This window comes from Tachyglossus aculeatus, chromosome 19 (genome assembly GCF_015852505.1).
Source record: "Tachyglossus aculeatus isolate mTacAcu1 chromosome 19, mTacAcu1.pri, whole genome shotgun sequence".
In the NCBI taxonomy this organism is placed as follows: domain Eukaryota; kingdom Metazoa; phylum Chordata; class Mammalia; order Monotremata; family Tachyglossidae; genus Tachyglossus; species Tachyglossus aculeatus.
Window position 1 is genome coordinate 38,354,858 of NC_052084.1, and position 20,712 is coordinate 38,375,569.

The 20,712-nt window shown below is 45.1% G+C and overlaps 1 protein-coding gene across 1 annotated transcript in view; it reads right to left on the reverse strand.

Annotated features, from left to right (window-relative positions):
* BVES (blood vessel epicardial substance) overlaps positions 1-19,732 on the reverse strand; it is a 46,290-nt gene extending 26,558 nt beyond the window's left edge. The window contains exons 1-7 of the mRNA XM_038760893.1: positions 19,694-19,732; positions 9,548-10,297; positions 7,965-8,073; positions 5,743-6,011; positions 4,916-4,988; positions 4,072-4,143; positions 747-885 (exon numbers count right to left, since the gene is read on the reverse strand). Of these exons, the coding sequence (XP_038616821.1) occupies positions 747-885; positions 4,072-4,143; positions 4,916-4,988; positions 5,743-6,011; positions 7,965-8,073; positions 9,548-10,068 (1,183 nt within the window). The 5' untranslated portion in view covers positions 10,069-10,297; positions 19,694-19,732. The remainder of the gene's footprint in view (positions 1-746; positions 886-4,071; positions 4,144-4,915; positions 4,989-5,742; positions 6,012-7,964; positions 8,074-9,547; positions 10,298-19,693) is intronic.
* Between the last annotated feature and the right edge of the window lie 980 nt (positions 19,733-20,712).

A 20,712-nucleotide genomic window follows, 5' to 3' on the forward strand; every position in this document is an offset into this window, starting at 1 on the left:
TGGGAGAAGAGGAAATGAGGGCTTAGTCAGGGAAGGCTTCTTGAAGGAGATGTGCCTTCAGTAAGACTTTGAAGGTGAAGATCTAAAGAGGGAGGACATTCCAGGCCAGAGGCAGGAGATCGGCAGCAAGAGAGATGAGGTTGGGATACAGTGAGTAGCTTGACAATAGAGGAGCGAAGTGTGCCCTGCCAAAGTGCCACCAGCCAGCAGGAAATTTCCACGCTGAGGACAAGTCCACCCAGTACCAGCCGAGACCTTCCCTAGCCACCACTGGCATGATCTCCTTCCCCACATCAGCAGGAATTTACAGCCTTGAAAAACAGCCAAACTAGCTGGAAACTGAAAATCTATTTAGTTGTGGCCACACCACAGGTCACCTAGTAATTAGACAACCCATTTAGAGGAAAGTTACATATTGGAACCCATTTTGCACAATCTTAAAGCTATAAATCTTAAAGCTATAATGAGACATTTTCCTAACTTTTCTTATTAATAATAAAAAAGAAAGAGTGGTCTCTTCAGAGAGTTGTGGCTTTCAGGTACTCAAACCCTGATGATTCTCTTATTCCAAGCAGGAATGCCCTTACTTTGAAAAGACTCCCTTGAGGCACAGAGTAAGGCAGGCAGAGGTGCTGGGTTTCAAGTGGCAGACCATTAGGCTGAAAGGGACCTTCTAATCCCATTTTGGATGCTAGGAAGCTCAAGCTAAAAGGCCTTATTGTATGTCAAATTTCTTTGTGCCCCACCCCAATTCTCAACCATAGTGAAGGAAAACATCATTTCCAAAAGCTCAGATTGCTCCTCCTTCAGACCAAAGCCTGCTTCGAGGCTCATGATTAGAGCTCTTGCTAGGACTGAGAGATCCCAGGTGAGACCAGTGAATGCCTGACAGGAATTTGAATGATCACAAAGCTCAAACAGCTGCTGTAAAACCGATTGCCTCAAGAATGCAGTCGGGGCTCTTTCCTTTATGGTGAACAACCTTTCCTGGGAATACTGCTAGTGAACACTCTGGGAAACATAAAACTGTTCCAGTTTCTTAATTTCTAATTATTCACTAAATTATAAACACTTATGGTTTAGCAGGGCACTTATCTTGAACTCATCAGAGGAGTTTCTTTTGAGGTCTTAAACTGTATAGGAACAATAGAAAACCAGATACCTTAAGGTTAATTGTGGGTAAAGTGTTTAATATTCTGTCATCAATGATGTTTAGCCAGTTACAGCCTCAGATGAAATCAACTGTTGTCACTTCAGTCAATATATTAATGGGATTTTTTTTGGCATTTACTGTGTGCAGAATACTGTAATAAGTGCTTGGGTCAGTACAGTACAGTAAAGTTAGGAGACATGATCCCTACCCACAGAGATGCTGTTGATGCCTGTCTACTTGTTTTGTTTTGTTATCTGTCTCCCCCTTCTAGACTGTGAGCCTGTTGTTAGGTAGGGATTGTCTCTGTTGCCAAATTGTACTTTCCAAGTGCTTAGTATAGTGCTCTGCACACAGTAAGTGCTCAATAAATACGACTGAATGAATGACTTGATGAGTTTACTGACTAGAGGTCAGTAATCCTTATCTCTTTAATCCTCGCACAATTTCAAGCACTATTCAACTATTGAGTTTGTCCAAGTGCTAATTGCCAATATCGATATTTGGTAACAGTCAACAATGAGTCTTCAGGCATTTAATTTAGGAAATATGGGACTTCTCTCCTGAATTTGTAAATGAATTCTCCTTCTATCCAACGAGGGAGAATCTAATAATAATAACTCTGGCTAATTGTGGTATTTGTCAAGCCCTGCTATGTGCCAAACACTGTACTTAGTGTTGAGGTTGATGCCATATCAACAGATTGGAGATAATCCGGGTCCCATATAGTTCACAATCTAATTAGGTGAGAAAATGGGTACGGAATTCCCATTTTACAGGAAACTGAGGCACAGATAAGTTACATGACTTGTCCAAGGTCACACAGTAGGCAAGTGGCAGAGTAGGAACTAGGAGCCAAGTCTCCTGACTCCCAGTCCTGTGCACTTCCCCTTAGCCCTCACTTCTTCTCTATCAACTACAGAGAAGCTCATTTGGAAAGTTATTCTGTAAAAGAAACAGACAGTTCTGTCTTGACTGTTGTAAAAATTTAAACACACTAGTTAAAATGCGGGCTCTGAGAGTTTATAATGACAGGAAAAACAGAAGAGCCAAGCAGCATCCCTTCTTGAGTCCATATTCTAGCAATGAATTTCAGACAGTTTGTAATCATGCAGCATCCTAAGTTTCTCTCGAACTTCAGTTCACAGCCAACATTAACCATATTCACGTTTAGCATAATAATAAAGCTTAAAACCATGTTCACATACCTAGCTGATATATGCAAATGTAAAATTCAGCACAAAAAATGGTGTAATAAGCAGGGAGGCTATTAATAGCAAATGTTTTATTCTGGTTGCAGGGCTTCATTTCCTCACTGAAACTTTTTTTTTTATCTATGGGAAGCCATGGCTAGTTCTATCAAATTTATTGTTGTAATAATGTGAGTTCACTGAAGCATGTCATTTATACCAGTAAAGAACAAGACTGTGCAAAATTGACTTGAGTCTGTGGCAAGTTCAGAAGAACAAAGCAGTGTATTTCTTCTCCCCAGTGAAATCAGACTGGAAATGACAGGGGACAGGGAGAGGCCAATATGCTGGTAAACGGGCTAATGGACTAGCATTAAACATTTCTCTGGCCCAAAGCATATCATTTATCGGAGAGGAGATAAATGTGTGGGGTTAGTGCAGGCATGTGAGAGACCAATCACTGAACTCACTATCTCCCAATAAGGCCTACACTCTCCCTAGTGAGATATGCCAAGGCCAAGAGAAAACAAGCCATCTAAGCTGCACAGGAAACTCAAGTGTTAAATTTCAAGAGAAACAAAGTTATTGTATTAAGCAGAAGAGAACTCATCCCCCTCTCCATCCCCCCGTCTTACCGCCTTCCCTTCCCCACAGCACCTGTATATATGTATATATGTTTGTACATATTTATTACTCTATTTATTTATTTTACTTGTACATATCTATTCCATTTATTTTATTTTGTTAATATGTTTGGTTTTGTTCTCTGTCTCCCCCTTCTAGACTGTGAGCCCACTGTTGGGTAGGGACTGTCTCTATATGTTGCCAACTTGTACTTCCCAAGTGCTTAGTACAGTGCTCTGCACACAATAAGCGCTCAATATATATGATTGAAAAAAAAAACTACTATTCTCAGGTTATTTTCATAAGGAAACTTTTCCAACCCACTGATCATCTTGGTTGCCCTTCTCTGTACCTTCTCCGCCAATTTTATGTATTTCATTCATTCAATCGTATTTATTGAGCACTTACTGTGTTCAGAGCACTGTACTAAGCGCTTGGGAAGTACAAATTGGCAACATATAGAGAAGGTCCCTACCCAACAGCGGGCTCACAGTCTAGAATGTTGATATAGCATCTACCTCAACACTCATGTAGTAATAGCGACTACAACGGCACACAATAACCTGGGAGGGAATAGAACTTGGCTTTATAGAGTGGCAAAGCAATCAGTGCATCAAATCAATGTATCAATCAATCAATGGTATTTATTTAGTACCTAATGTATGCAGAGCACTGTACTAAGCCCTTGGGAGAGTACAATATAACAGAGTTGGTAGACCTGTTCCTTGCCCACAAGGAGCTTATGATCTAGAAAGGGGAGAATGATGCCATTTGTACTCCAGAACAGGGTAAGGCCTCCATACCTGCACCCACACAAAAGACTGATGATTTTTGAAAAATCAGATTATGGCTCTGAACTATCTTTCTTGCAGCATGATGGACTGGCCCAAGCCCACTGTAAGCAACTCTAACTTGGATTATTTTTCCCAAGGTTCACTGGCTTGCACTGTTCACCTTGGGATTCACCTGTCACGACTCTAACACTCAGCTCTAGAGGAACTCTAGAAGAGCTCACCTGCCAACTTGGAGATTCAAGGTTATGCAGTCTGCCAAATAAGACTTCTACATCTTTGAGGTTTCTGCCCAAGCCCACACCAACTGCCTTACCGCTGTAAGCCTGAAGTGTTTGGTAGCTCTATTCTCACTGCCTACCAGGATTCTGACCAGAATTCTGGAATCCTGCAAAGACAGCAGTAACACTTGAATGGCCTTTGGAAAGCACCTCTTAACATTGCAGATGGAAACTGTCATTCAAGTTTGGGGGAATCTATCCACCGTACTGAAGCATGATGGTTCCACCAAAATCTTCCAACAAGAAGCATTGACAGTGTTTCCCTCACATGACACACTTCAAAGACAACCAAGCTGGTAAGAATGAATGGGCAAAGACAGATCAGAAGTGGCCGCGGTATCTCACTGCTCTCCATGGAGAGCAGATAACAGTCAGCATCCTTTTCCTGGAATGCATTTTAATGTCTGTCTTCCCTGTCAGACTGTAAGCTCCTTGAGGGCAGGGATAGTAGACACTCGGATGTATTTTGCTCTCCCAAGTGCTCAGTCCAGTGCCCTGCATGCAGTACTGATTGGTTGATTGATTGACTGATCCATCTGGGCCAGCTCTGAACCACATTATCAGCTACAGGCTTCCCCAACCATAGGGTGGGTTGAGACCAAAAGGTTCCCCAGTTTACATGACCTGTGCTGCTTAGCATACAAGAGAAGAACAAAGAGAAACATCAAGATTTCAATTCTATATCCTCTGAACCTCCAAGTGAGTTTGATGCCATCACAGATCTGGATTCTAATGGCTTCAGAACAAGTTTGACCGTTTGCAGTGGCTCATATCCCTGGGACTGGTTCTGATGGAGCTCCCTGAAAGGACTGCTTTAAGACTGACAGGTCCATAACATTTGAGCACATTTATTGAACACTTGCCACTTTAAGGGTTTACACACTCAGAGTCTTGCAAATGTAGCATTACATTACGACAGACATACAAGGCTACCCTATTCCTACAATATTGCCTATAACAACAGCAATTACTTCACTCTTAGACATCAGCAATTTCATTTTGGTTCTTTATCTCCATAGTTGTCTGTCTATATAGCCTGAACAAGAGAACAATTGGTGAAGTTGCAGAGGAAAATAAAATCACCATCCATCTTGCTAGAGGAATTTTTACAGTCTCTGCTGAGTTCATTCTACAAGGAAGACTAATCAGCCTCTACTAAAATCAACAATAGCTGTCCCCAAGCAAGGATATGCTATCCCCTTGGTAAAAGAGAATGGGGCTGGAAAGCAAGATTTGGAAAAGGGAACTATGGTCACAACAAAGGAGTCTGGGATGCACTTTGAGATGACTTTGTTCACAGTCTTCATTAAGGAAAACCTGCTAGGCTAGTCATTAGGAGAACAATCTTAAATTCACATGATGGAAACCCAGAGCAGAAAAGAATTCCTGTGGCGGTCCTGATACAAGAGGCAAGGCAGCACACAAGGATATGTCATTTTCCAAATACTATGATAAAACCCACAAGAGAAGTCGATAAAAATGATTCACGCCTGCAGGCATTGTAAACGGAGCAGCCTGTTGCAGAAAGAATAGCTAATCCCCAAGTTTTCTGAATTCTAGCAGGTGGCACATGATATTCCAGTTGGACTTTATAAAAGCACCAACAAATTCAATTTTCTGCATTCTTCTCGCTCAACTTTGGGAATGATGAAGATAGGGTTTTTCATTGTTTTTAGAAGTCAAAATCTGTCTCAGTTCCCTATTGCCTGGAAGAGTTGTTTGAAAGTGATTCCACTGGTGGTGTTATGACTGTCTCTGGCACTGTCATTTGATAGAAGTTAGGCAGTCGGATATCATAGCGATGTCCCCGGCCCACATGCACTCTGTCATTCAAGGCATACAGCTTGTCGGCGATGTCGCTGCCGATTAGAACGGAAAACAGGCGGGAGATGAAACGGTGCTGAGCAAATAGCAGATATAATTTCTTCCTCCTCCAAGCCACGTAGCGGCAGTCGGTTTCTGCCGTGAGGGTTACCTGGAAGGCATGAGATGGTAAATAAATTAATTCCTTCTGCTATATAGAAAATGTGTATGCTCCTTTTTGGTGGAGAACTGTCAAACTTTTTCTTTGCCCTCTAGAGAGGAAATGCCATGGCCCTTCATGGTCTCTGCTGGTTTAAGGATAATTCAGTTTTCTATTTTTTCATATGAACAGCTTTCAAGTGTATAACATGATAGAACAAACACTGCTCCTTCCCCCGCTAGCACCCTGAATTCAGTTCAAGAAAACAGTGTCAAGAATCAGAGCTCTAAATGCAATGTAGCTTCCGAGAGGAAATAATGCAAATTGCATAACTGCATTTCTTAAAGCCAAAATAAAAAAAAATCCAACTGACCAAAATCACCTCAAGTTTATTGAATAACGATGATAAAAAGACACAGTAAGTCTAGTTACATGACCAAATGAGTGGATTGTGAAATATCTTGAATTAGATGTCTTTTTGGTCAATGTGTAAATACAATGGTTACTCTTCAGACAGTGCTGTCTTTTACGTTAGTCAACTAAAAGGCACCTTTGTCAGTGACACATTAGAGTTCTCCCATTATGCTGGATAGATCTGTTGTCATTATCCAATGCTAAATTGAAATGGCTTTAATCTCCCTATTTAAAAAAAGCTAGTAGGAAAGAAAGGGACCTGCTTAAGCCAGGGTGTGCTTTGCAGAGTTACTTCAAAATGACACGAAGTGAGAGAGTGCTTTCAGCAATATTGGCAGTAAAATTCAACAGCCCTGTTGGTGAGAGAGTGCTGAAAGCCAAGTGTTCCATTGGGGGGATGACGCAATGAAAAATACAGTGTTCTCAAACTAATGGTGGCTGCTAAGGAACAAGACTGGGAAATGTCCTGGTTCTCCCAGACTTACACACCTGATGGGGACGCCTGAAAACCCAGGGTTTGGACATACCTGGACTTGAGAGTTAGGGCCTGGGCCCCTGAGTTGTGGGGGTAGCTGTGTGGTCCCGGTGTCTTCTGCGAACCCAGAGAACAGCTTGCCCTCCCCCAACTGAGCGGCCCTGCAAGTCATCATGGCAGCCGCATTGCTTTCATTCCCCTGATCCTTGCCCTTTAGGATGGCGTCTTTACTGTTGGAGAAGAGTCAGTCTCAAAAGGGCTCAATCGTCTCCTCGGGATTAGTGCCCCAGGCTTGGACAATGAAGGTCTCCCTGGGAGATGTTCCCAATCAATGAACCAATCAATCAATCAATCCATTGAGAAGGAGCATGGCCTAGTGGATGGAGCACAGGCCTGTGAGTCAGAAGGACCTGGATTCTAATTCACACTCCCCCACTTGTCTGCTCTGTGACCTCTGGCAAGTCACTAAACTTCTCTGTGCCTCAGTTCCCTCATCTGTAAAATGAGGGATTAAAACTGTGAGCCCCTTGTGGGACAGGGACTGTGTCCAACCCGATTATTTTGTATCTACCCCAGTGCTTAAAAAAGTGCCTGGCACATAGTAAGTGCTTAACAAATACCATTATTATTATTATTATTGCCGATTCTGTTTATTTCCACCATTCCCAGTGGTCATGTACTGCCCATCCCACTCCACCGATGACACCTTTATCATCATCATCAATCGTATTTATTGAGCGCTTACTATGTGCAGAGCACTGTACTAAGCGCTTGGGAAGTACAAATTATGCCTCATATGTGACTCTGTGAACATTATTTATTGCTGGAAATAAAGTTAAAAGATGGGACTTGAAAGATCTCGGTCTTTCCTGAAAACCAGGTGGAGAAAATCAGAGATGCCATAAAATTAAGATGACCTAAGATCTCACCCACTGCCATCTCCACTGAAGGAGAAAAATCCTTTCTTCCCAACAGATACAGACTTGAAAGCATTTTCTCTGAACAGATGAAGCAATTTCATTTCGAAGAAGCCCCTTAAATGGTTCCCCAAAGCCTACCAGGTGTTCACACTTTACCTGGAAAATGCCTTCTTCTGTGGGTCTAAGTGAATCCCATTCAGGAGAATCCAGAAATTGAAGGGGGAAAATATGATGCAGAAACTCGCCATCAACCGTTACTCTGATCCTACCAAAATACAGTGTGCATGGTTATTAGTATTCATTGAGAAAGAGTCAAAGCCAAGTCCTTCAGTGAAATATGTCGTTTTCAGGGAAATGTCCACAGACTGCAATGTGTCAACTCCCACATGCATCGCATTTTCTCTTAAGGATTTGGAATGACAGCCACTTTTCCTTTGGCTTTAGGCTTGGGATAAGTATGCCATTTTCAACCCAAACTGTATCCCAGAGGATCCTCTTTGGTCCAGTGAGGGGTAGAAATGCGATCCAGGCATTCCCTTGGTCCCCAAGCCCCTTCTCTGGCTTGGGGAGGCTATCATCCTCCATCCTTTACTGCCTGGCCCTGACAGTTTAGATTACCTGCTACAGTGTTGCTGCTATCTGTGGAATATTGGAACTTTCTAGCAGCTATCAGTCAATCAATCACTCAATTAATTACATTTATTGTGTGCAGAGCACTGTACTAAGAGCTTGGGAGAATACTACTTATAAAAGAGTTGGTAGACAGATAGCCTGCCCACAAAAGAGTTTACAGTCTACCTACAATATGGTGCTAATTATCTGACAAGTGAAGGAAAGGAATATTTCTTTGAAGCAACTCAGGCTCTGGCACTGGATGTTGCAGCAAAGTAGGAAAGTGCTGTTCTGTTTTGGGGGCATGTACTTGCAACCAAAGCCTGTGTGAAATCTCAGGAGAAGAAAGAGTGTCAAATACAAAGTGGATTACTTTAAAAAAAAAAACCCAAAAAACAACATTAACCCTCTCTCCCTCAAGGTTCTGAACATAAATTCTATATGATTTCAAAGGCGGAGTTTCCTTTTTTCAACTAATAAACTGGTTTGATCCTAAGCTTAGCCTGATGATGGGGAAGTGTGCTCATATGTGCGTGCACATGTGCATATACACAGACACACAGACACACACTCATACATTTTGATTGCTTTTTGAAGGGGAAACATCCACTCTGCCATATTCAGTGTATCAATCAATCGAGCAACGGTACCTATGGAGTATCTACCGCTGTAGAGCACCGTCCTAAGCACTTGGAAGAGTACAATAGAGTCAGAAGGAGGAGGAGGAATGGTAGCAACATGATCCCTGCAATATGCCAACTTTCTACTCCTAAGGCTTCATCTTACATCACAAAATATCACAATCACTCCAATCTCGCACAGGGGGCAAGACAATGGTCAGGGAAAGCGCTCAGTAAACATGATTGAATGAATGAACGAATAAAAAGGACTAGTCTAGAGTACCCCTTTAGACTGTAAGCTCCTTGTGGCCAGGGAAAGTGTCTACCAACTCAGTTATATTGTGCTCTTCCAAGCTTAGTGTGGTTCTCAGCACACAGTAAGCACTCAATAAATACCATCAATTGATTGACTTATTGAGGAGGCTCAGAGTACAGCCGTAGTTTATAAAATGCCCTGAGCCAACTTCCGGGGAAGCTATTTTCCCTGGGGATGAACTGGGGACGAACCTTCCTGAGATCAGCAGGGAGAGTTTATCGATGGCCGTCTTGCCTTGCATCGCGTAACAGTGCTCCTTCTCCAAGCTCACTGCCTGGCAGCACGAGGCAATCTTCCGGAAGATGGGAAGAGGGGTCCCCAGTGGCTGGAAAAGGGAGTGATAGAGCTCCTGGAATTCCCGGTCAAAAGTCACGCTGCGAACCTGGTAGGCCACGTGGGCGAACTGGATGAAGCATATCGCAAACAGGACAAAGTTCCAGGAGAAAATGTCAGCTGCACACACGTCCAGCCAGGCCCAGACCGACGAACAGAGGAAGCTCAGGCCTAGTAAAACGAAAACATACAGAAGCCCGAAGAATCCACTGCCGCCCATGCAGGCGACCACAAAGAAAATGCTGGCCAGGTGGTAGATGGCCCCTTCGGCCTCCTGTCTCCAGGCCAAGCAGACGGGGTGGGCATCCACCAGATGAGCCCAGAAGCTGGTGTTCTCTGCCATGGTGGCCACAGTTCCCAGACTGAGCAGGATGCTCATTACCCAGGCAACCAGGGGGGCTGCCGGGGCTTTTCCATCCTCAGTGCCCGGGTTCAGCACTCCTGGCACTGCTCACATCTTGGGCATGGGCACAGCCCGGTGGCAATCACTGCTGAATGGGCCAGCAGGTCTTCAGAGCACCAGGCTGCCTCATGGAAGTCTGGCCAGCTGCTGGGATCAGAGAAGGTCTGTGGGGCTTCCTGATCTGGCCAAGGAGAAAACAGGATGCCTGTTTACCGGAAAAGGAAAAACAAGGTACATACAGACATGCTTATACACACATGTGCATACCCACAAATGCACTAATATCAATAAAATATATTGTAGTCATTAGGTTACGAAGGAATGCAGTCAAAGCATGTATATAAATCAGTCCTATTTAGACTGTGAGACCCTTATGGGACAGGGACTATGTCCAACCTGACTATCTTGTATTTACTCCAGTGCTTAGTGCAATACTTGGTACATAGTAAGCACTTAAAAGTATCATTATTATTATTATTAATCAATCAATAATCAATCATTAGTATAGATTGAGCATCTATCGTGTGCAGAGCACTGTAGGCACTTCGGAGAATTCAACAGAATTAGTTGTCATGATCCCTGCCCACAATTGAGCTTAGTCTACTGTGTGCAGAGCATTGTATTACACACTTGGGAGAGTGGGATACAGTAAGGAGACATGGTTCCTGCTTTCAAGGAGCTTACAGTTTGCTTTGTGCAGTGCACTCTACTAAGCACTTGGGAGCATATGATGGAGTAAGCAGACAAGGTAAGAGTAAGTAAGAGTAAGGTCCCTGCCTTCAAGGAGCTTACGGTCTAGCAGGAACAGGGACCAGAGAGGGCAAGTAGCACGGCCCAAACCACCACCTCATAACCAATTCCTTCCTGCAGATCCTCAGTCATTCATTCATTCATTCAATCAATCGTATTTATTGAACGCTTACTGTGTGCAGAGCACTGTACTGAGCACTTGGGAAGTACAAGTTGGCAACATATAGAGACAGTCCCTACCCAACAGCGGGCTCACAGTCTAGAAGGGGGGAGACAGACAACAAAACAAAACATATTAACAAAATAAAATAAATAGAATAAATATGTACAAATAAAATAGAATAATAAATATGTACAAACATATATACATATATACAGGTGCTGTGGGGAGGGGAAGGAGGTAAGGCGGGGGGGATGGGGAGGGGGAGGAGGGGGAGAGGAAGGAGGGGGCTCAGTGTGGGAAGGCCTCCTGGAGGAGGTGAACTCTCAGTAGGGCTTTGAAGGGAGGAAGAGAGCTAGCTTGGCAGATGTGCGGAAGGAGGGCATTCCAGATCAGGGGGAGGACATGGGCCGGGGGTCAATGGCGGGACAGGCAAGAACGAGGCACATTGAGAAGGTTAGCAGCAGAGGAGCGGAGGGTGTGGGCTGGGCTGTAGAAGGAAAGAAGGGAGGTGAGGTAGGAGGGGGCGAGGTGATGGAGAGCCTTGAAGCCGGGAATGAGGAGTTTTTGCCTGATGTGTAGGTTGATTGGTAGCCACTGGAGATTTTTGAGGAGGGGAGTAACATGCCCAGATCGTTTCTGCACAAAGATGATCCAGGCAGCAACGTGAAGTATGGATTGAAGTGGGGAGAGACAGGAGGATGGGAAATCAGAGAGGAGGCTGATGCAGAAATCCAGTCGGGATAGGATGAGAGATTGAATCAGCAGGGTAGCAGTTTGGATGGAGAGGAAAGGGCGGATCTTGGCAATGTTGCGGAGGTGAGACCGGCAGGTGAGACTGGCTGGACTGGCAGTCTAGGTCTCGGTTCTGAATCCTTTGTGACCGGACCTAGGTCAGCCAGTATTCATTCATTCATTCATTCAATCATATTTATTGAGCGCTTACTGTGTGCAGAACACTGTACTAAGTGCTTGGGAAGTACAAGTCGGCAACAGAGACGGTCCCCTACCCAACAACGGGCTCACAGTCTAGAATGGGGAGACAGACAACAAAACAAAACATGTAGACAGGTGTCAAAATCATCAGAACAAATAGAATTAAAGCTATATGCACATCATTAACAAAATAGACTAGTAAATATGTACAAGTAAAATAAATAGAGTAATAAATCTGTACAAATATGTATACAAGTGTTCTGGGGAGGGGAAGGAGGTAGGGTGGGGAGGGTGGGGGGAGGAGAGGAAAAAGGGGGCTCAGTCTAATTCTGGGTGGGAGGACTCTACCATTCCACCCATCCTGCTGTGATCCTGGTGGTGCCACCATGATACAAAGCACCAACTGCTATCTGACACTAACTTGCCTTTCTATCACAAAATACTGTCATTCAAGATGTGATTAATGGTAGAGGAAGTGGACAAATCGGTGTAATTAGAAGTGAGAGCCAGGAAAAAGCCCGAAATATAAATGTCAGTTCCCTGCTGTTCAACTTGAAAATAGATTCAAAATACTCAAACTCCTCAGGAAGTTAGCATAACCCCTACCCACTGGGGCAATTCTGCTTCCCATGGGTCCACAGGAGTGTGGGGGTGTCTGCCACAGAGCCTTGGCACAACAATCACAGAACGCTGGTACAACTGACACAAACCACAATGCAGCAGCCCACAGAACCACAATGTGATGCGAATAAACGGCAAACACCCTGGGCTTGCTTATCAACATCATTCCAGAATGCCAGGACTGCCTTGCTGCTTAAGAACAATAACTGTGTGTTATTTTGTTAATTGCTTACTATGTGCTACTCATTGTACGTAGCCCTGGACTAATAATAATAATAATAGCATTTAAGTGCTTAAGTGCTAGGGAAGGCATAAGATGATCAGGTCAGGCCAAGTTCCTGTTCCACATAGGGATTACACTCTATGGGCAAGGGAGAACAGGTATGCAATCTCCATTTTATTCACTCATTCATTCAATCGTATTTATTGAGTGCTTACTAGTTCGGAGCACTGTACTGAGCTCTTGGGAGAGTACAATATAACAATAAATAGACAAATTCCCTGCTGAAGCACAGAGAAGTTAAGGAACTTTCCCCAGGTTTCATTGCAGGTAAGTGGTAAAGCCAGAACTAGAACCCAGGTCTCTTGACTCCCAGGCTGGTGCTTTTTCCACTTCACCATGCTTCTTCCTTCAAACTGTGTGATTCCACAAAGCTGCTTGGCCTGCAGCTCCCCTGGGGGGCTCCTCAGGGGCTGGCCCTGCCCCTAGAGCAGACACCTGATTAGATAATTCTGGCAAGGGAGCCTGCTGGCCAACCCCACTGAGCTGCATTTTTTGATTCCACTCCCAGGGCCCGTGGTTTGTGACTTCCTCAACAGCAAAAGGGCAAACCTTCTCTGTCTTCCCTCTGAGTGTCCGCAGTCCAGATTCTTGTGTTCAGAGAGTCATCAGGTTAAAAATCAATTTTTAAATATTTGTTACTTTCCTTAAGTGTCCTAAATGCTTGGATATTTTCTTTGTTCAATTTCCTTAGAAATTTTTTTGTTTTCCTCAAGAAAGGCACATGGGGCTGCTTCTAATACTGAAATGCAGGGGAGAGTTCAGGCTCCTCTACGAGGGAGAAGACAATTGGAAACATCCCCTTGCAAATACAGTTACTAATGGTAATTACTAAGCACTTCTGACGTGCCAAAGTGTCTCATCTGTAAAATGGGGATTGAGACTGTGAGTCCCACATGCGACAGGGACTGTGTCCAGCTCGATTTGCTTGTATCCAACTCAGCACTTAATACAGTGCCTGGCACATAATAAGTGCTTAAAAATACCATCATTATTGATCATTATTAGGCAAGAGGGTAGATAGAGATAATTATTCCATACAAGTCCTGGGCTTTCCCTGATCTCCCAGCTCTCCAACTTGCTGGAATCCCAGGACGTGCTGCTGAGAAGCCTTTCCTCCTCTGCTCCCTCCCACAGCGCTTTGCCCTTCTCTCTGTCTGCCCCAGATTGGATGACAGTAGCTTGCAGAGACCTCCCCCCGCAACTCCCTCACTACATCACTCATGGAGTCGCCAAAGCAGCCTCGCTTTCTGAAGGCGGGAATGACTGAGCAGAGCAGGTGGGCCCAGGCCAGGGCCAGGGCTGGCCAGGCAGGCGGGAGGATGCTGACATTGAGCTTTTAAGCAGCTGCTTTGGGGTGGGATTCCCCAGGCCCTGCAGGCCTGTCTCGTGACAAACACCCTAAGCCGCTCAAATCTCCAAGATGCTTCTAGTCAATTCTCCCTCCAGCACAGTCGACTTACCTCAAGGTTCCCCTCTGGACTGTAAGTTTCCTTGTGGGCAAGGATCGTGTCTACCAACTCTATTGTATTATCCTTTCCTGTGCTCTTAGTGCAGTGCTCTGCTCACAGTAAGTGTTCAGTAAATACCATTGACTGATTAATAGGTCTCCAGCCATTGAGACCTATGCAACCGGGTCACTGACCCCTGGGAAGGTGTCTACAGCTGAGCGATCCCTGAATAATATTTCCCTGAGACCAGACAGAGGTGCAGGCTCTGCCCAGCGAGGGAGTGTGCAACAGGAATTATTGGAACCAGGATTATAATAATAATAATGGCATTTATTAAGCATTTACTATGTGCAAAGCACTGTTCTAAGTTCTGGGGAGGTTACAAGGTGATCAGGTTGTCCCACGTGGGGCTCACAGTCTTAATCCCCATTTTACAGATGAGGTAACTGAGGCCCAGAGAAGTGAAGTAACTTGCCCAAAGTCACACAGCTGACAATTGGCGGATCCAGGATTTGAACCCATGACCTCTGACTCCAGAGCCCGTCCTCTTTCCACTGAGCCACGCTGCTTCCCTTAATTAGAGGATTAGAGGCAAGTCCTGCTGAGCAGAGAACTCCACTTAGTACTTATTGATCAGACTCAAGCCAATAAAGGGTTAAGAAAGCAGCATGGCCTAGTGGAAAGAGCTTGGGTTCAGAAGACTTGGGTTCTAATCCCGGCCCTGCCATTTGCCTGTTGGGTGAGCTTAGTAACCCATTTAACTTTTCTGTGCCTCAGTTTCCTCATCCATCAAATGGGAATTCCCTCCTACTTAGACTGTGAGCTCCATGTGGGACAGAGACTGTTTCCAACCCGGTTATCTTGTATCCACCCCAGGGCTTAATACAGTGCTTGGCACATAGTAAGCACTTAACAAGTACCCCAATTATCATTTTGTTATACAGGCCTGGACTAGAAAGGGCACCATCTTGGAACCCCCAGGCTTGTTTCTGCAGCAGATAGCCAACCCAGCCCTGGTGAGTGGTAGGAAGGTAAAGTGGGAAATGGAGATAGGCCAGGGTGGGAAAAACTCATTAAAGCAACACTCTCCGCCATTGTAAACAATGAGGGAGGGACTGTCTGTCAGCCTGCCTCACTCCTTTCCACCACTGGTTTAGTGGAAAGACCATGGGACTGGAAATCAAGAGACCTGAGTTCTAGTCCCTGTTCTGCCCCTGGCCTGCTGTGTGACTTTGGACCTGAATCAGTCAGTGAGACTAATTTCTAATCTTCCCCTAATATCCCTCTGACTTGAGCATTTGTAAGCCAACTATGTACTTGTGTGCTCCCAGCCTCCAGGAGGGCTTCTGTACACATCTTAAATTATTACACAAGCAGTAATTCATGTACATACATTCTCCCCCTTCCTTCTTTGAATCGGGAATTCATTTTTATTGTCTGCCTCCTGCACTACTTAATGAACTTGAGGGCCACAATCAGGTCTACTAACTCTATTGCATTCTTTCAAGCACTTAGCACAGTACTTTGAACACAGTAGTACATGCTCAATAAAAACTATTGATTAACAACAAAATGATTTACTGAAAAAGTAATCTAAGGCAGACTTGCTCAGCATCCCAGTGGGGTTATCCAAAATCTACTGGCAGCCAAAAATATCTGGGATCTATTTCACCCAATTAAAAAAACCACTTTTGAATAACTCCATTAATTAATTATGGTATTTACTGAGATTTACTGGATGCTCAAACTGGGGTTGATACAGATAATCAAATTGGACACACTCCCTCTCCCATGTTCTCACAGTCTAAGAAGAAACTGAGGCACAGAATGGTAATCAATACTCATAATGACTGTGGCATTTATAAAGTATTTACAATAGGCCAAGCACTGTACTAAATGCTGGGATAGACACAAGATAATGTATCCAAGATCCATAAAAACTGTGCTGAACCACTTCACTGGCATGAGTATCATATTTATTGCAGTTTGCCATCATTGCTGTCATGGTTTTTAATGAGGGATACCTTGCTACTATGTTTTACTTGGGATAGGGTCTCAGGATCAGGGCCAGGTTCATTTCATTGTGAGGTACAATTTCCCAGGGATATGCTTTATAGTCGAACATCATCCTTTAGATTCTTTAGCTCTTTCAATAAACAAAGTATTGCATTTGGCTTTTACACAGGCTGGTTTACTTTAAAAACACTTACAAATTTTAAAAAAGAGGTGTTTTAAAGGACTGAAGTTATAAAGATCAGGCTTACGTGAACATTTTCAAATATACGAATGGACTTTTTGAAATTCTCAATTTCTTCTTGGTAAAGATTGTCACTTTTTTTGCATGTTGAAAAATTGGTACTTGAGCTGTTCATAATAAACTGCCTTTTCCATTGACTGCCTTGCCAACAGACCCAGACATTGCTAAAGCTAAAGGGCTGTCCATTGACTATCCATTGGGCACCTATTAGCAGCCATTGCCTGTTTTGCCGATAGCGATAGGCATGACTAAAGGACTGCCATTGGTGACTTACCAACAGTTCAGAGCTGTCCAAGACATAGAGGGGGAGGGTGGCAGACCAGCGGGCGTGTGTGTGTGTGTGTGTGTGTGTGTGTGTGTGTGTGTGTGTGTGTGTAAGAGAGAGAGAGAGAGAGAGAGAGAGAAAGATAATCTATGGCTTGCCTCTACTTAAAATTGCAGTGTTGGCTTCTCTTAGGAAAGAGTCCTGGCCTTATGTCTACTGCACAGTCTTGGGTCAGATACTCTAGCATAGAAATATCTTCAGTGAGTTACAGTTTATGAGAGACACAAACTGGAAGTTGAGATAAAGTAGTCCCTACTCATTGTTTCCATTTCACATGAATCCATCATCCCTCCCTTCTGCCTAATGGAGTTCAAATCATAAGGCAATAAACGATAATTACCCTCTCATCACTTTATTTATTTAGAAACTTTAACTCATATAACTCAAGCACTTTACCGTCTATTTAGAGTATCCAGGAATCATTTTCCCCAGTCAATCAACCTGGCTTATCCTTTTTCCCTTGATTATTCCATGGCTACAGTATCACATTGTGCAGAGAATAGGGCAACACCCACATCAGCAGGGATTTGTGAGTGAAAGGCTGTGATGGAGTGAGAAACTTCTCTGTAGCTCAAATGCTTTAGATTTCGACTTGGGCTTTTCGTACAGCGTTCAAAAGTTAGAAGGCAATCTGTAAATATCAACAATTGATCCAGACAAAAATGGAAGTAAATTTTTCAACAGGAGAATGTTTGCTCTTCCTCCTCTTTCCCCGCCCCCCCCTCTTTTTTCCTCTTCCCCCAAGATGACACGGAGAATTAAGATGATACCCCTCTCTGGTTAAAAGCACATTCTAACTGGAACCAAAGAATCCAAGCCACCTGTGGAGGTGGAGGTGGCAACTGGACAGGAGGTGAACGATTTTGCAAGATGAAATAAGTCAATTGATCACTAGTGTGTATTGAGTACCTCCTGGGTGTGAATGCTTAGAAGGGCACAGCAAAAATAAGACATCTGTTCCCTGCATGCAGAGGGCTACGTGAGCTTGGGGAGTGTACCCTGGGGAAAAATCCAATTCCAAGACCTCAAAGTTGAAGAAGAAGCATGACCAAGTGGAAAGAGAACAGGCCTTGAAGTCAGAGGACTTGGGTTCTAATCCTAGGTGAATTGGAGAAAGTTCATTAATTTCTCTGGACCTCATTTTCCTCATCTGTAAAATGGGGATTAAATACCTGTTCTCCCTCCCCCCAGATAGAGTCCTCTGTTGGACAAGGACTGTGGGCTCATCTGATTATCCCATATCTACCTCAGTGCTCAGTTACCATTATTATTATTATTATTATTTTATTATCTCTTACTGCCTTCAGGATAGCTGTCATCTGCAGCCACCTTGCATTCTCTCCCCGCTCACTGCCCCCAAGCCCAGGCTCCACCAAGACATTCTGTGCCAACTGTGGAGGACAAAAGTTCATGAATCGACCCAGCCATTCACTGACTTCAAACAGGAGGCTTTTCCCTCTGCTTCAGCCACCTAGGGCAACCTGGAACGTCTTTGAATCATCAGTCAATCAACCAATCACGTTTACTTACCGCCTTGATTGTGCAGAGCAATGTATTCAATCAATCAATAAATAGTATTTATTGAGCACTTACTGTGTGCAGAATACTGTACTAAGTGCTTGGGCGAGTACAATGCAACAGAGTTGGTAGACACATTCCCTGCCCACAGTGATCTTACAGTCTAGAGGGGGAGACAGGCAGACATTAGGCACTTGGTAGAGCACATACTGAATATGATCTCTGCCTTCATGGAGTTTAGTCTGGTGAGATTATTGGCTGTGGACAGTGCACTGCATTAAGCATCTGGGAGAATGCATTGTTGGTAGTAACCGTGGTGGCTGTATTGAGCGCTTAGGAGAGTATGCTAGTTGTGGACAGTGAATGTGTCTGCTCATTGTTACATTATATTCTCCCAAGAGCTTAGTACAGTGCTCTGCACACTGTAAGCACTCAATAAATTTGACTGACTGAGAGTACGATACAGTTAGACATCATCCCTGCTCTCAAGGACCTTAGAGTCTAGGAGAGGAGGCAGACACTAACATAATTACAGATGGGAGGAAGAAGAGAGAGAGAGAGACAGAGACAGAGACAGAGACAGAGAAGATGGCTAAGTGGAGAATTATGTGTTTAACTAGCGCAGGGTGAAAACCATGAAGCCCCCTCTCCGGCCCACGGAGACAAGCTGTCTCTGGCCCAGTCTCTGACGGCAAAGTGCAAGGGGAAAGAAAGAACCCCTCTCCTGCCTGCCTGCCTGTCTGTCCGTCCGTGAGTCCGGCAGGCAGAGGAGCAGACAGACAAGGAACTGCTGCTTTTCCAGGATGGGGACCGTGCTAATGGCAGCGGGAGGGAAGTTTTGGTGCCCGGGGGCGCAGAAGCCAAGCAGGGAAAGACGCACAGCCCATCCCTCGCGCCCTGCGGGGAATCCTGCCGGGAATCCCGTCGGGAGAAGCGGTGCCCGGCGAAGCAGTGCCCGGTGGACCAGCGCCCGGGCGGCATCTGCCCCTCCGGCAGGGACAGGGTCGTTAAGCGCTTAGTACAGTGCTCTGCACCCATTAAGCGATCAATAAATGAGGTTGAATGAATGAATGAAGGAGAGGGTCTCTGGGGGAGTCTGGAAAGGGACCCCGAGGTCCGGAATCCCAGCCCCTTCGGGGAAGGGGGCGGCAGCTCCCGGACCCCCTGCCCTGCATCCCAAAGACCCGCTTTTTGCGCTCAGCTGGGGACGGGGTCCCGGCTCGGGACGAGCCTGGAGGGGCAGTTCTGGACCTCCACCAGCCGCCCCCCCCCTCCACCAAAAAAAGGCCGGTCCTTTTCTTACCTCCCCTGGGGCTCCTCCCGGGGCAAAGTTTCGGGACAGTTGAAGGAGGCCTCTGGAGTCCTGCTCTCCTGGGTCCGGCCGGCTCCGGACCACAACGGGGCGGAGGAGGGACGAGGAAGACGGAGGACGGATGGGGAGGGGGGAGAGGGAAGGGGAAGAGAGGGAGGAGTTGCTGGGGAGGGAGGGGGAGAGCAGAAGGAGGAGGAGGAGGAGGAAAGCAAGGGCGAAGGTGCATCGGGGTGGCATGGCAAAAGCCCCTTCCCTCCCCCTAGAAGCAGCGTGGCTTAGTGGCCAGACCACGGGCTTGGGAGTCAGAGGATGTGGGTTCTCATCAATCAATCAATCGTATTTATTGAGCGCTTACTGTGTGCAGAGCCCTGTACTAAGCGCTTGGGAAGTACAAGCTGGCAACATAGAGAGACGGTCCCTACCCAACAGTGGGCTCACAGTCTAGAAGGGGGAGACAGAGAACAAAACCAAACGTACTAACAAAATAAAATAAATAGAATAGATAGGTGCAAGTAAAATAGAGTAATAAATATGTACAAACATATATACATATATACAGGTGCTGTGGGGAAGGGAAGGAGGTAAGATGGGGGGATGGAGAGGGGGACGAGGGGGAGAGGAAGGAAGGGGCTCAGTCTGGGAAGGCCTCCTCGAGGAGATGAGCTCTCAGTAATCCCTCCTCTGCCACTTATAATAATAATAATAATGGCATTTGTTAAGTGCTTACTATGTGCAAAGCACCGTTCTAAGCGCTGGGGAGGTTACAAGGTGATCAAGTTGTCCCACGGTGGGGCTCACAGTCTTAATCCCCATTTTACAGATGAGGGAACTGAGGCCCAGAGAAGTCAAGTGACTTGCCCAAAGTCACACAGCTGACAATTGGCAGAGCCGGGATTTGAACCCATGACCTCCGACTCCAAAGCCCGTGTTCTTTCCACTGAGCCACGCTGCTTCTCTGTAAATGCTATTTACATTTATCTGCTGTGTGACCTTAGGCAAGCCACTTCACT